Below are 17,546 nucleotides of genomic sequence, written 5' to 3'. Positions count from 1 at the left end.
CACGTGGTGCACAAAACACATTGATGGAGAAAATCAACACATAATATTTTTGATCATGAACGGGTAGTTTGAGTTGAAAATGAACTTCAGACTGCTTCAGAAAACTTCAGAAAACAAGAAGCTACCAAAGGTAACAGCAAAATTAACAATAAAAACAAGGTAAATAAACTTGCAAACAGTGGAACCACTCAAGCCCAGTGCATGCTGGGAACACCAGCTTTGAAAAGTTAAGTGTACTTTTTTTTTTTTTTTTACCAGTGACATTTTTTGACCAGAAAATTAGCTAATAAATATAACAAGGTTTTCTACTTTAGGATCTATACATGACACATTGTAAAGAACACAAACAGTCAGGAATAATATTTTTTATAAGCTAGAGCATTCATTTCATTCATGTTTGAATGTAGAATTTACTTAATGTTTTCAAGTTGACACTTAACCCTTGTGCGTCAGTAAAAAAATCGGATGGGACAAAAATGCCCACGTCAAAAAAACAGCCATAAAAATATTATAAATTCATATTATTTTCCACTTTCACTGACTTAGATATTTTAACCAACATCAGTCCTGATCATAACTTCCATATATTCATTCATTTTCAGGATTTTAACCCTTTAAATGCCAGTTTGTTTACATAAGCCACTGTTGTTTTTTACACACACACACACACACACACATTTCTCAATACACACATACAAAACACACTCTGATATCCATACCAACACACACACACAATTTCAGCTGCATCATTTATTCAGTTGGCCTGCAGTGCTCTATAATACAGCAAACAGAGAATAGGGGAAAAGCATGTATTTGCTCCATAGGCTAAACGTGAGAAAAATGGCGCCATCTGGTGGAAAATATTAAAAATGTAAATATTGAAGCCAGGGCTCTGGAATGAAAGTATAATATCATAGAATTCATGATTTTATGCTTTAATGGCACTGGGATCAAATATTGCCGTTTTAATGGGGACATTTTTGTCCTGAAGGTCCTGAGTGTAACTATTTTGTGCACACAGTGTATTATAGATGTGGTATAGAAACTGAAATTGAAAAACAAATAAAATTCCCCCAAAAATACATAACTTTGGCTAAATTTATGCCGTTGGGATTAACACAGCCAAAATGATAAAAAAAAAAAAAAAAAAAATGATATAGCATGAATATTAGGCTGCATATAAACTGCAAGGCCTTAGGGGCCGTTCACACCAAAAAAAAGTTAACTTTAAAAGTTTTAAAAGTTAACTTGTTAACTTGACATGCCGTCTAAAAAACGTGGAACTTCTGTGTGAGCCGCTGAATAAAACAGCGAGACAAACATGGTTTTTACACCCGTTCACGCTCATTTTTAAGTGTTTTTCTATGTAAAAGTGCACTGGACTGACATCTTGGACCATGTATTTTAGACGCCGTTTACAGTTTAGAGGCTTTTGTTTTTAACTCAAGCTGTTTTTGCTCTGATGCCAGACTTAGTCATTTTGTATGAATAATCTTCATAGGTCATATAGTTATTTAATATATAATCCTTTTTCTTTACATTTTCAGCAAATTTCATTATATTTTGATACTCAATACTTGTACCATGATGATTTTGATTATACTGCGCGCCCCTAGCAGTAACCCAGACACCATCCCCCCTATCTGGGATTATACCATTTAGCAATTAGCATACAGTACCTATGGCAACCGCTAACCTTTGTCAGACACTTTATGATGTTTGTACAGTCATCCAACCGGCTTTATATAGTCTCAACCCGTCACTGTTAAAGATTGCAGCTCTATCTGCATTATGCCTTCTTTTTCAGTATCACTTATTGATCAGTTTCTCTCCGTCTGCCTGTTTTTCAATCTGTCTCTCTCTCAAATGCTGTCTCTCTCCATCTGTCCTTCACTGCAGATAGATTGGCAAACAGACAGCATTAAAAACAAATATTCAAAATGTCATCTAAATGTGCAGCACCAGACAATATACTGTTTGTTTAACGATTCACGCCAACTGCTTTGTCTAAATTGACAGTAAAGAGTGAAATTGTTTGCTGAAGCTGCACGTCTTTATTCTTTTGATTATAACCGTGACTCCAAATAAATTGAATGCAAATACGGTTTGCAATAACAGGGCTGGGCACTCACTCAAAAAACGCACATTAGTTTACAGATTTGTTTGCTTAGAAATGGTTTATTTAATCTGAAATATGAGAGAAGTGGCTTGATTATGTGAGAATAAAATGAAGGTGTAATGTGTTTGTACACAGAAGTGCGATGATGGAACAGTATAGAAATACTCTATAAAACAACTCAAAGGAAATAGATGAAAATACTGTTTTGTTGAGATTTCCTGTGCCATAGCATTACTCTTTAAACAAAACTCGAAAGATAATAGATGATGAAAAAGGCTTTAATTTGTTTTCCATGAGAAGTACCATAATAGAAAAGTATTGTAATTCTATATAAACAAAACTCTAGATAAAGTGAAATAAAATGTAGTTTGGAATAACAAGGCCAGGTACACTCTCGCAAAATGCTTGTTTGTTAGAAATTGCTTATTTAATTCGAAAATGTAGAGAAAGCTTTTTTGTGCTCAAAAACAGTTTTTCTATTGTTTTCAGTGTAAACTTGCGCTAGACGAACCTTTGTGCTTAGCACACCATTGAACCTTAGCTGTTTTTTCTTCTACTGTTTTGCACAGGTTTTTTTAGATGCCATTTCTAATTAAAAAGAACTTAAACTGCGTTAAAAATGCGTCTCAAGACACATGGCGCTTGGTTTAACGCAAGGCCACATTTGTGTGAACGGCCCCTAATATTTGAATGTTTGTACAGTAAAGTACAATAATAGATGAGTATAGTAATACTTCAGTAAAATTGATAGCAAATGTCTTTATGTAAACATGCGCTAAATGGACGACTTTGACCATTGTGCCACGCCTCGCTGCGCTACGTTTTGTAGATGCAGTGTCCTGTTAAAAAGAACGTCAACTGTGTTAAAAACGCGTCTCGAAGGGGGGCCTGGGTATCTCAGCGAGTATTGACGCTGACTACCACACCTGGAGTCGTGAGTTCAAATCCAGGGCGTGCTGAGTGACTCCAGCCAGGTCTCCTAAGCAACCAAATTGGCCCGGTTGCTAGGGAGGGTAGAGTCACATGGGGTAACCTCCTCGTGGTCATGATTAGTGGTTCTCGCTCTCAATGGGGCGTGTGGTAAGTTGTGTGTGGATCGCGGAGAGTAGCATGAGCCTCCACATGCTGTGAGTCTCCGCGCTGTCATGCACAACGAGTCACGTGATAAGATGCGCGGATTGACGGTCTCAGAAGCAGAGGCACCTGAGACTTGTCCTCCACCACCCAGATTGAGGTGAGTAACCGCACCACCACGAGGACCTACTAAGTAGTGGGAATTCCAAATTGGGGATAAAAGGGGATTAAAAAAAAGATACATGCGTTCATTGCACTGTCTAGTTTTTTTTTTAGCGCAAGGGCGCGTTGGGTGTGAACAGCCCCTAACAATTGAATATACAGTAGAGTAAAACAAAATTCCATAACAAAACTCCAGATAAATTGAAAGAAAATGTAGTTTGGAATAACAGGGCTGGGCACACTATCGCAAAATGCTTGTTCATGTACAGATTTTTTCATTTAGAAATTGCTTATTTAATGTGAAATATGAGAGGAATTGCTTTATAATGTGAGAGTAGGACGTCGTTTTTTTATGCACCAGTTTTCAATTGTTACGTCAGCATACGCCTAACGGACGTCTCGCTGTGTGTCGTTTTCACCATCTTGCCCAGTAGTGCTGTGTTTTTTTAGACAGCTGCAACTGAAAAAGACGCATCTCAAGACACCGCTTGCGTCTTGCACACCCAACACTTTCAGGGTGAACAGCCCCTAATATTTAAATGTACAGAAAAGTACTATAAAGGAAGATGAGTTTTGGAATAACAGCGTAGGACACACTCTCACAAAACACCTGTTCATTGAATGATTTGCTAAAAAATTGCTGATTTAATGCGAGATATGTTTGGCAACATAGAGCGACTAAAAAATGTGTGAATTTTGTGTGCAATCATTCACAGGATTGACAGTCAGTCTGGTTTATTTTGCGAGGTCTTTTCTCTTGCTGTAAACTTGACAGCCTATCTAGCAAGAAATGGCCTAATAATTCAAGTAAACACTACTGAAATGATGTTGACGAGGGTGCAGCTACAGTATGCTGGTTTAGAAACAAATATTATAAATTATTCAGAGAGGGAGAGAAAGAATAGACTATGATAGATTGGTAATTTTCATAGCTGGCTATGGAGCAAGGGCGATACCTCAGAATTGAAGCTCAGCCGTAATATGAAAATTCACTCTGAGCACCACTTCGCTTTGCGAACTGTCTCTCTTGTCTTTTGTGTGTTGTTGAAGAGAATCATAGTGCACTCTGATTAAAGAACAGGGTGATGCTCTTGGCCGGCAGCGGTTGCTATGGAAATGGGGTTGCCGTCGCCATGATAGGCCATTCATGTTTGATTAATTGGTTTTTCAATGCTTCTTGGTTTGTGAAAGCCCTTAAAGAGCAACTCCGCGGAAAATGGAAAATTAATGGATTCTCTCTCTCTCTCTTGAACATTAAAGCTATTCTGCTGCATTTGAAAATTGAACTAATGGTGTTGCTGTAATTTGATTTGAGGTTGGAGGTTGAGTTTCGACTGGTTTTGGAGGGGCGGAATTTCAAAATGTGCCTTTGTTCCACATTTTCTTTTATTAACAACACACTGGCTGTGTTCGAAATGCCAGTCAGTGACTAAACAGACGAAAACTGTTTACATTGCAAAAAAATACAAAATAATTTTCTCAACAATTTTTTTTGTTGTTTTCCAGTTACAATGTGTAAACATTCTTAAACCTTATATTGTGTTCTGGTCAGCATAAAAAAAAATAAAAAACAAATATGATTTTTTTTTCTTTTACTTAATCCAATTGGAATAAAATTCCTTGACTTTGTTCTCATATGGTATCTGAAAACAAACTAAAAATTGGACCATTTTCTTTACATTGTATTGGTTTTATTTAACTTTGTTACACTTGTTGTGTTCCCGGTCTTTGAGGACTATTTGAGATCTACTTAGAATATTATGTTGCATTTGGGCTCGTTTGAATCGGGATAGTCTGCTCTAAGTTACGTTATGTCATTGTCTATGTTATATGTTTGTTTCAGGAAGTAATAAGGAAAAACATGACAAAAAAAAAACACTCTTGTTTATTATATTTATGTGTGTCAGTGGGAATTTCATACACTAATACTCACTGCAGTTTGACCACTGAGTGAAACAAATTAGTATATATATAAATTAATATATATATATATATATATATATATATATATATATATATATATTTCTCCCCTTTTGCTCCCCAATTTGGAATGCCCAATTCCCAATGTGCTCTAAGTCCTCATGGTGGCGTAGTGACTCTGCGTCTGAGACCATCAATCTGCGCATCTTATCACGTGGCTTGTTGAGTGCGTTACCGCGGAGACATAGCGCGTATGGAGGCTTCACGCTATTCTCCGCGGCATCCACGCACAACTCACCACGCGCCCCACCGAGAGCGAGAACCACATTATAGCGACCATGAGGAGGTTACCCCATGTGATTCTACCCTCCCTAGCAACCGGGCCAATTTGGTTGCTTAGGAGACCTGGCTGGAGTCACTCAGCACGCCCTGGATTCGAACTCGCCAATACTCGAAGCAAGTGGCTATTAATATATTATGCAGTTATTTGTTTATTAATTTTTTCCTGCAGGGAGTGCCCTCCACTGGCCCGGTATAAGCTAGTTTCAATTAATTCTTCTATCAATAACAAAAAAATATATTTTTAAAATATGTTCAAAAAAGGGGCCTGGGTATCTCAGCGAGTACTAACGATGACTATCACCCCTGGAGTCACGAGTTCCAATTCAGGGTGTGTTGAGTGACTCCAGCCAGGTCTCCTGAGCAACCAAATTGGCCCAGTTGCTAGGGAGGGTAGAGTCACATGGGGTAGTTTGTAAGTCTTTAGAGGTTAATTACACGCTCTTGCTAAGATCATAGCCGCTTCGCTAATGTTCACGGAGACCCATCGTAGCCCAGACCTCTCGAACTTCATTAATCATTTTAGAAGCTCGTAGTTGATTTGTAATGTTTAATTCAGCTCATGAATGTTGCATGGTGCTAATAAATGCTAGTTCATCAACTTTGTTCTCTCTCTTTCTCTTTTGATTTGTGGTTGGCTAAGTATTCCTATTTATGTGTAAATGAACACATCCACTCGCAGCCCTGCTGTCGACATGCGCTCATTTCTTATTGTGAGATGCTTTTTGAAGTGCAGCAATGAAAATGAAATATGGTGAAATATTAAAATACAAGAGTTACGGATTAGTTACAGAAAGTTTTTGCTATAAGCTAATTAAGCCATGCCTGGTTTCACATTATGTATCTTAAAAAAGTACCTGTATATTTTTATTTATTAATCAAATCATTATGCTGATAATATGATTTCTACTAATATGCTATTTCACTTTTGAACTCTTTGAACACTTTTGATCCCCACTGTGTATGTACTCATAAAACAACCTGCATACAGGGTTTTGTGATTTGCTTAAGTGTTTGTCTACACGCAATTTATTCACCTTATGTGAATGTCTTCTGTGGTTGAATTACTGTTCTTATTAGATGTCAAACAACTATTGTGGTTGCTTTCAGATTCTTCCAGGTTGAGCACTGACAGCATTGTGGGTTTCTGAAGTTGCTTTGAAATTCATGCAGAAAGATGTGTGGTTGATGACTTACTGTAAATGTCTGCTTATCTATCCAGATCTCACAGTAATGTGTTTATGATACAAGTCAGTATGAAAGTATTAAGGACACTTTCATAGCCCCAGAATTCAATTTCATTGTAATTTTGCACTTTCAGCCAATTGTAGTGGATGTTTTATGTATGTAATATGATGAATGTTAATGTGTAATTGTGACTTCCGTGTGTGTATTGATTAGAGCAGTATTTAAGATCCATTTAATAGTGCTAGTGAGGTTGTGTTTTAATATAAAGCACATTAAGCACATGTTAAGTTGTAGTTGCCCCATAGTAAGTTTCATGTAGTGAAAATTCAAATTTATGGAAAGAAGAGGAAGTCAAACCAAATGACGCTGTTCAGTGGAATCACGTTTTGTGGATAACTAACTAAAAGTAGCAACTTTACTAACTTAACTACATCACTGAACTTAAAGCTGAAGTGTGTAAGTTTTTCAATGTAAAAATGCATTCTTCCATCCCAGCTTAAAGGGATAGTTCACCCAAAAATGAAAATTCTCTCATTATTTACTCACACTCATGATATCCCAGATGTGTATGACTTTCTTTCTTCACCAGAACACATTTGAAGAAAAATAGAAAAATATCTCAGCTCAGTAGGTCCTTAAAATGCAAGTGAATGGCGATTTCTCTTTTGAAGCTGCAAAACTTACAGACAGTCTGCATAAATGACACCAGCTGTTAAATTAATGTCCTCTAAAGTGGCATGATCACTTTTGGTGTGAAAAAAAAATTAAATATGCAACTATAAATCATGCTTCCGGTAAGCAGCGGTACACGTGTGTGACGTAATCGCATTGGCATTTGAAACACGCGAGAGCTTGAAGAGCAGCATTGTTTACAACTGAGTAGGAGGAACGCTAGAAGCTTAGTTGGTTTTGGTTTAGATCTGTATTTATCTGTTTCTTTACTCACAATGGTGCGTTTGTGTGCTTATACTGGATGTCTCAACCGAGAGGAGAACCTGAGATTACGTCTGTATCATGGCATTGAGAATACGTCACACGAGAGACCGTGTGATCTCCACCCTCCACGAGAGACCGTGTGATCTCCACCCTCTCGTGAAGCCTAACGCAAGCGATGGATTATAGTTAAAAAGTACTTAAATACTGATCATTATTCGCACCCGTGTCGCTTTAGAACAGTGGTTCTCAACCAGGGGCCTGGGACCCACTAGGGGGCCTCAGCACACTTCCAAGGGGACATAAAAGTAATTTAAAATAATCAATATTAAAATAATTCAACTTGCTAAAAAATACTTTAAGATGTATGCCTACAAATTATAAACAGACTCTTTCTGAAACTTCTAGAATCAAAAATTATCCATGATTAATTAGTATAAACAGACACATCTAGTTTTGGGCGAGGGAGCCTTCAAATATCGTCTTGGACAGTGGGGGCCTTGGAGTCAAAAAGGTTGAGAACACTGCTTTAGATTAATTTAACCGCTGGAGTCGTGTGGATGACGTTTATGTTGACTGTCTGTGATTTTTGGAGCTTCAAAAGTCTGACCACCATCCACTTGCATTTTATGGACCTACTGAGCTGAGATATTTTTCTATTTTTCTTTAAATGTGTTCTGCTGAAGAAAGAAAGTCATACACACCTGGGATATCATGAGGGTGAGTAAATAATGAGAGCATTTTCCCTTCTGGGTGAACTATCCCTTTAAGTAAGCCATTCATTGAGTAATTTCCTCAAACTGTAAAAGCTTTGTCTCTGTGATGCTATAAAAATTCCTCTGTTTGTTTTGAGTGACCCGTCCTAACCAACACAACAACATCGACTCAACCAACGGCGTGAGCTGGGCGCAGGACTTTCTGTTTGTTCAGGCTACGTCTACATTAATCTGGATACATTTGAAAACTGTGTTTTTGTTTTCGAAACACTCTCCGTCCACAATGCCGTTTTTAAGTGTTTTCCAAAAGTTGCTCGTCCACACTGAAACATATGAAAATGCTTAAATCTCCTTAATGCGCATGGGAAAAATTGCCGTGCCATGTACGGTCTGAATGCAGTTTTCCTCATGTTCCGTCGCCGGACACCAATTCCGAGTAAACTTCCCGTTGCCTCTGAAGGAATGCAATGTCAAGGTTGTACAAAGAAAGATTTATCCATAACAATGCTATCAACGTGGATACCAGACACAACAGCAGTGCTATAACACGGGCCGCCATCTTGATTGTTTTGGATGAATGGATCACATGGCAAACAAATACTTCAGTTAGTTTTTAGATATATCCGTTTTCCCAGTTCAAAACGCAAAGACGGCATTTTCATGTCTATCCACTTGGGAGAGTGTTTTCGAAAAAAGCTCAGATTTCACTGACAAAAACGCCGTCTCAGTGTGGACGGAAGGCCATAACGTACAGAAAAGATGCGTTTTCAAATTCAAACATATTAGTGTGGATGTGGCCTCAATCAAAAGCAGATGGAAAGCTTGTTTATGTTAAATAATGTTTATTTTTGCAATTCCGTTCTGTGGCACGAGTGCCGCATAAATTACACACTTCAGCTTTAACTTTTCAGTAGCGTGACAGTTCATTTGTTTTCAAAGTAGTGTAGCTTCTCCAGTAATTTAATAATTTAGCAAATAAATGAGCAAACTTTTCCAGTGTGTAGCGGTACAACGTGCTAAAACGCTATTGTATAGCTTGTGATATTGCTATATAATTTTTTCAAGGATAGCTTGGCTGTTGTTGAACTACTTTAAATATGTTGCTCAGCTTCCCCAATACTGATTTGTACAATTGTATCTAGCCACCAATAATCAGACTGCTGCTTAAAAGGGTGAGGGAAGAAACTAGCATCTTTCCACCACAAACGCTTCATAAAAGAAATAAAATGGTCAAAATTGCGCTCAATTGGTTATTTATTTAATTTCGAAACTCCACGAGTCTCCTAGTAAAGTCTGATGTTCTTCTCTCACCCTTAGATGCCGGCGTTTGGGGGGGAAGCTGGCAGGCATTACGTCCGCACCCACCACAGCCCCATGCTAAACCGATCCGCCAGGATACTGCCCCACCCCATGAGCGCCCTGTCCCAACTCAGCTCTCAGATTGGCCAAGGCTCCTTTACCCACGGTTCCCCAACATCGTCAGGAAGTCAGTCAGCCACGCCCTCCCCCTCAAGCTCCACCCAGGAAGAGGAAGTAAAGTACCACTTAAAGGTACAGGCAATCCTTTTCCCATTGGTTTCCTCGCAAGTCATTACGCTGACATTCGCAAGAGCGATTAGTATGGAAATTTCAATATTTAACAGTCAGAACGTAATGCCTTAGTCCTGGAAGTATTTCCTTATTCATTTTCTTAATAGGGATTTCAAAAAAATATCATCACTTAATCTCTGAGCTTTAAAGTTATTGTTAAAATCAATATCTTTATTGCCGACTGTTGCGCTCTAGTAAAGACATTAAATACCATTACTCTGATATTTGAAGAAGAGATTAGAATGGAAGTTTGCGATATTGAAAATGTAACAGTCTAATAGAGCATAAGAGTGACCACAAAAGTTCCAGAACTATTTTTCCATTTTCTCTAGGCATTTCAAAAATATATAATCACTTAACAATCTCTGAGCTCATGGTAGGTCTGTCTAGAAAGTTTTAACGTTATTGTTATAATCAGTGTCTTTGTGGCCGACTGTTGCGCACTATTAAAAGACCATAAATGCGATAAAAGAGCTTTGGGAGTCATTTTTCCTCTTCAGTAACAAGCAACTGTTGTCAAATACTTTCTTGTGAACGATTTTCAGGATGTCTCATAGTGTTTACACATCTCTGCATTTTAACTTCACATACTGACAGCTTTTGTTCACTGTGGTTTGTTGGCAAAAACATTACTCTCCCTCTCTTTTCATTATCATTGTCCCAGAAAACCAATTACTCCTGCTTGTCTGTCATCCTCTCTTTTTATTGGAAGTGTCAGTTTAAATTTAATTTGAATGTTGCATGTAATGCGCAGGCAGCTCAGAATCCCTCATTATCGCAACGCTGCATGCTTAATTGGATTGGAGAATACAAAGAGTGAATTAACTTACATGATGTTTAAATTACATTGTTCTACAGTGGGCTTATGGAAGAGTCCACCCTAATAAAGCAAAAAGTCAGGCGCGATTATACCTGCTCCAAGTAGATTCAGAGCGCTGTTCCGTTGCCAGTCAAAATAAGTAAAGTAGTTAAGTTAGTCAGTAATATTGGTTCAGTCTCGGTGGAGTTTAATAATAATGAAGTCTGGACAATGAGAACAATTAGTTTCATTCCATTTGCTGGAAAACAAACATTGAGTTAGATGTCTGCATGCCACTACAATTTTATTTGCACACAAAAACACTTATAAAGTGTTTTTTCAACAATGGGAAATTTTGTCTTGTGGACTTATAAATAAACTCTAAAAAAACACACTTTTCACACTCACAAGAGTTTATTTAATATGTCACTAACAATGTCCAACAGTGCATATGTACATGCATCACTGGAGAATTCTGTCACTTTTCTAAGCTAATTTTATAGGAACAATTTTAACAATCCTAAATGCAATTGGTAACACTTTGCAATAAGGTTCTATTTGTTAACATTGCTGTACAATATGTTTTTACAGTATTTATCTATCTTGGTTAATGTATAAAAATACAACTGTTCATTGTTACAATGCATTAACTTTATGCAAATTTCTCCCAATTTGGAATGCCCAATTGCCACTACTTAGTAGGTCCTCATGGTGGCACGGTTGCTCACGTCAATCCGGGTGGCGGAGGACAAGTCTCAGTTGCATCCGCTTCTGAGACCGTCAATCCGCGCATTTTATCACGTGACTCGTTGTGCATGACACCGTGGAGACTCACAGCATGTGGAGACTCATGCTACTCTCCGCGATCCACGCACAACTTACCACACGCCCCATTGAGAGCGAGAACCACTAATCGTGACCACAAGGAGGTTACCCCATGTGACTCTACCCTCCCTAGCAACCGGGCCAATTTGGTTGCTTAGGAGACCTGGCTGGAGTCACTCAGCACACCCTGGATTTGAACTCACGACTCCAGGGGTAGTAGTCAGCATCAATACTCGCTGAGCTACCCAGGACCCCTTACATATGCAACTTTTAATAAAATTTATTAAATTAAAATTAACCAAGATTAAGTGTTGTAAAAGTATAGTTCATTGTTATTTATGTTAACTAATGTTAACAAATACATCATCATTTTAAAGTGTTACCATACATATAAATCATATCTATTTGTTTTATTTTTTGCATAATTTCACAAATTTACAGCTTGATTGGAAATGCAATATGACAAGTTAAATTTACCTTGATTTTTCTTGATTTTCTTCATACATTTTAGTTGTCATATTTCATTTCAAGCATGTTTCTCACTGACACTGTTCTCAGTAAATTACACTAAATTTATATAAACTTTACTAGGGGAAAATTCATGGTTGTGATGGAAATGACACCACATGTGAGGGAAAGTCTTAATTTGTGTAAAAACAACAACAACAACAAAAAAACATTATTTTCACACAATGAATGTTAAAATGGTATATATTATTTAGATTTAAATAAGTGCTCTTATTTGAAGAAAATAGCCTTACACCGACCCACAAACACACTGGCTTTAATTTTCCCCTGGAATGCAGTTACGTGTATTTATTTACATTTAATTAAATTCATTTAATGTATATAAATCAGCATTTAGTTGCTAGTTTCCAATCCATTACCTTAGTGCAATTGCTGATCTTTTACCTGGGTTGCGTGCATTATGAATATGCTGTATACATGCATGCACATGTGAGTATGTGTTTTTATGAGAGCGTCAACATGTGTGCACTCTAATTGAATCTGGGACTCTTTAGTTTGGAAATATGCAGCTGTTTACACAGACACACATGCGCACATGTGCACAAGTGCATACATATACGTACGAGAGCCACATCTGAATTGAGAGAAGTATGCAAAAATCATCTTAATAATTGCACACAAACTGGCGTACAACATATTCATGTTACTGTGCTAGGCCTGAAACATACTGTACACAAATACACGCTTCCAGCGACGCAAGCTCGATTTTAAGCATCGTTGCATTCTGAAACTTGAAATTCCTAATGCAATTTATAATGCATTGCATTCTCAATGTTGCCACAAGGGGCGCTACTGTGGCACTATTCCTCTATGGTCAATTTTCTCTTTCACTCAGTCATTTGAAGAAAACTTTACTGCCCCCCTTGAGTACGGAGGTTTGTTACTGCCACAGTACTTCCAGAACTGCGCGCTTGTATTCATGTCTACTTTTGCAAACTTGCGTCGAGTTTGTTTCTGGCCTAAAATGGGCATATTTCAATGCAATTTTACATGCACGGGTACTACACTGAACTGGTCTGTATGCAAAATTCTAAATATTTTGCTCTCCACTTTAAAAATCAAAACAAAAAGCATTCCATCATAGATGCAGAAATGGATCTCTTTCAGAATTTTGACTGTGAGAACATCCTATTTCCAACCATATGTCCTCTTTAAAGCTGCTGTTTCTTGCATGCTCAAAAGCATGCTTGGACTTGATTTAAATCACACACTCCCCGTCTGCATTTTGGTGCACAAATCTCATGACATATTTTGTTTCAAGAACCATGTAGGCACCAGGCAGATCAGATAAGAATATAATTAGCATCAATCAATTCACACTGAAACCACAGGTGCATTTTGAATATGAAATGATTAGACAAACACATTTTTCTTTCTTGTTTTGATTTCCTATTGAAACGGAAGTTAGGACAGGACATAAGGAACGGCTTGTCCATTTAAAAAAATAAACAGTCAATAGCCTTTGGTTTATGTCACAGCCTGACAAAACCATTAGCCTTTTGCTATTGCTCATCAGAGCCAGGTGGTATTAGCTGGAAGGACATTGCCATTCTAGAGAGCACTTCACTGAACAAAAAATCATCAGTATTTTAGGTCCTGAAGAAAAAGACGTCTATCTTACATCTATACATGTGTCATTCACCAAAAAGTGTATTTTTTCAACTAGCATATACACTAGCATAGAAATAGCATCAAAGCTAACACACATGAACAACAAGACACAAGGCTCAATTTTTATTTTTGATAATTCCCCGTATCATGACACATTTTCGCTCTGTTTATGTGATGACACTGATATTGTGTTTTGAGTGATCGTCATGTAAATCGCATGTAAAGACAGATGTGTATGGGGATTATACAGCAGTCTGTTTTAATGCAGCATCAGGCAGCATTTCATGCTACATTTCATCTCTTGAAATTATTTATTTATTTATTTATTTTTGTAACATTGGAAATGCTGATGTGTTAGAATGATGTTATCTAACCATCGAGTTCTGCCCTAGAAACCTCTTTTACCTGTTTGCTTTAACTCTTTTACATTTTCGTTCCTGTTAAATTCAATGACGTATAGTGCCGCCCTTTTTTAACATCCTTTCTATCTTCATTTCCACTCATCTGAATAATGCAATTGTTTATTTTAAATGCGCAGCGGTTTTAGATGAAGAAACAAATATTAGCGTGCAGCAGACAGGAGATGATGCAGCACTGATTTAAATGGGATATTAACATGGTTTGCTCGACTCTGCATTAAGAAATCAATTTGAGCTGCAATGTTTGAGAGAAAGAGAGTCAGTGAACTGTCACAGCACATTACGCAGCCATCGCTTGACTGAAAGCATTCTGGAATTCACGGCATCCCATTTTTATTTCATGATGTTTGCAGTAAAAGACAACTCGCATCTGCGTAGCCAAACACGAACATAGTACAGCAGAGCATGTTGGCAGATGCAAGCGTCAGGTATAGACGCATTTGAAGAACTCTTAGAAATCAGCTAGATTTCTACATTTTCTGAAGAAAATGTAAGTGCAAACTCACTGCCATGATAATAAGGTGTTGCAAGTGGTTGCTAGGGAGTTACTAGGGGTGGTACCTAGGGTGCTGTGGGTGGTTGCTAGAGCAGGTATCACTATTACTATTGCTTATATTTAGGGGTAGATATTTGAACAAACCTCTACCACCAAATATGAAACTTTAGCATGTAACTTGTCCTGCACCATTTGTGCAACAGACATGAAATCATGTGACTTGTTAAAGAAAGGTGTGCTTTTACTTTTCAAAGTGATCAGACTTACGATTTTCACCTGGTGGACAATAAAACAGAAGAAAAATGTAATAGACTTTCAGCGAGAGACCAGAATATCATAGAGACTTGAGGGTTGACTCTTTTGACTTGAGCCAGTTAGCAACCACTCAGAAAACCTTAGCAGCCACATTACAGTACGCTAAAAGCCATTTAGAACACCCTAGTGGGTGCATAGCAACGTCCTGGCCAATCACATCACCCTAGAAACCACATAGCAATGTGCTAAAAGCCAATCAGAACACCCTAGCAACGAACACCTCAGCAATCAAATAGCAACACCCTGGCCAATCAAAACACCCTAGTGACTGCATAGCAATGCATTAAAAGATAATCAGAACACCCCAGCAACTGCATAGCAACGTGGTAAATGCCACTCAGAACACCTCAGCAACCACATAGCAATGTCCTGGCCAATCACAACACCCTAGCAACCACGTAGCAACATGCAAAAAGCCAATCGGAACACCTCAGCAACTGCATAGCAACGCCCTGGCCAATCACAACACCCTAGCAACCATGTAGCAACATGCAAAAAGCCAATCAGAACACCTCAGCAACTGCATAGCAACGCCCTGGCCAATCACAACACCCTAGCAACCACATAGCTACAAAATAATCAGAACACCCCACTAAATAACAACGCACTAAATGCCATTCAGAACACCCCAGCAACTGCATGGCAATGCCCTGGCTAATCAAAACACCCTAGCGACCGCATAGCAACACACTAAAGATAATCAGAACACCCCAGCAACTGTATAGCAATGTGCCAAATGCCACTCAGAACACCTCAGCAACAACATAGCAATGCCCTGGCAAATTACAACACCCCAAAAACCACGTAACATCATGCTAAAAGCCAATCAGAACACCCCATCAGCTGCATAGCAACATGCTAAATGCCATTCAGAACACCTCAGCAATCACATAGTAACACCCTGGCCAATCACAACACCCTAGAAACCGCATAGCAATGTGCTAAAAGATAATCAAAACACCCTAGCAACTGCATAGCAACACGCTAAAAGATAATCAGAACACTCCAGCAACTGCATGGCAACACGCTAAATGCCATTCAGAACACCTTAGCAACCATATAGCAACGCCCTGGCCAATCAAAACACCCTAGCAACCACATAGCAACGTGCTAAAAGATAATCAGAACACCCCAGCAACTGCATAGCAATTGGATAATTTCACTCTGAACACCTCAACAACGGCGTAGCAACGCCCTGGCCAATCACATCACCCTTGCATCTTGGCGGAGACTTTGGATCAGGAAACTGCCACTCACATGTTCTTCAGAAAAAGTAAACATCTAGTTTGCTATTCGTGTGTTTCTTGTTAGCACTGCAATATGCACACCTCACTTTAATGTGTGTAAATATGTAAATATGTATGTACGTAAATATGTAAATATGTATGTATCTCATCTTATATGATGCGTAAACACTCAGACATGGCCTACTATAAATACAGGAAAGTATTTCACCTGAAAGTAAACAAAACACTCATTTAGTGTTTGTGTTCAAAACCGCATCCTCACACCAACTCTCACTCTGTTCCCTGTTCAGATCACAGGAGAGAAGCGGCCATCCTCCGACATGATGAAGCCCAAACCCAAACCTCAAAAGAAGAAGAAGAAGAAGGACCCGAACGAGCCGCAGAAGCCCGTCTCGGCGTATGCACTGTTCTTCAGGGACACTCAAGCCGCTATCAAGGGCCAAAACCCCAACGCAACCTTCGGAGACGTCTCAAAGATCGTCGCTTCGATGTGGGACAGTCTGGGAGAGGAACAGAAACAAGTAAATAAACATTTTATTGCTCAGAACTTGCACTTTTACTGCTGACGAGACCGAGTTCTCGGTTGTGTTTTATTGCAATATGGATGGATGGATGGATGGATGGATGTGTAATGGTAGTCAGCTGGTAAGTATCTGTATGTGTAAACTTCACTCCCCTGGCCTCAAGAGGCACACCAGCGACTGATGCTAGAGGCTGTAGTCTTTAGCCTCCTCGTTAGCACGCCCGCCTCCCATGCCGGAGATGCCGGTTCGAATCCCCTCAGAGCAGGTTGAGCAGGACAGTTTACAGATGGATGGATGGATGGATGGATGTGTAATGGTAGCCAGCTTGCAAGTAGCTGTGCAGTGTGTAAGCATCACTCCCCTGGCCTCAAGAGGTGCACCAGCGACTGACGCTAGAGGCTGTAGTCTTTAGCCTCCTAGTTAGTGCGCCCGCCTCCAATGCCGGAGACGCCAGTTCGAATCCCGCTCAGAACGGGTCGAGCAGGACCATTTACAGATGGATGGATGGAAATGACAATGAGTGTGTGTGTGTCAGTATTTTTAGAATGTGGTCTATAACACACAGCTGCTTTTGAATGTCAAATAAGAGGCACCTGCCTCAGTGACAGAGTGCCGAGCGCTCAACCTTCACTACTGATATTTCTCTCGTTCTCTCTCCATCCCTTTTTCTCTCCGAGAGCTGCTGTGTCCTTTTATTTGCAGTTAATTTTTGCCTCCTTCACTCTGCTCTCCTCACCATGA

General features: G+C 38.9%; 1 protein-coding gene across 7 annotated transcripts in view; it reads left to right on the top strand.

Moving 5' to 3' along the window:
* LOC127449565 (TOX high mobility group box family member 2-like) overlaps positions 1–17,546 on the top strand; it is a 154,697-nt gene that overhangs the window by 116,954 nt on the left and 20,197 nt on the right. For 4 of the 7 annotated variants that reach the window (XM_051713083.1, XM_051713081.1, XM_051713082.1 and 1 more), the window contains 2 exons: positions 9,769–10,002; positions 16,572–16,802. In XM_051713083.1, coding sequence (XP_051569043.1) covers positions 9,769–10,002; positions 16,572–16,802 — 465 coding nt within the window. The remainder of the gene's footprint in view (positions 1–9,768; positions 10,003–16,571; positions 16,803–17,546) is intronic. The other 3 variants (XM_051713086.1, XM_051713085.1, XM_051713084.1) reach the window with 1 other exon arrangement.

Source organism: Myxocyprinus asiaticus, chromosome 12 (genome assembly GCF_019703515.2).
Source record: "Myxocyprinus asiaticus isolate MX2 ecotype Aquarium Trade chromosome 12, UBuf_Myxa_2, whole genome shotgun sequence".
Taxonomy (NCBI): Eukaryota; Metazoa; Chordata; class Actinopteri; order Cypriniformes; family Catostomidae; genus Myxocyprinus; species Myxocyprinus asiaticus.
The sequence above is the reverse complement of the archived record's forward strand: the minus strand, read 5'-3'. Positions and strand labels throughout refer to the sequence as shown.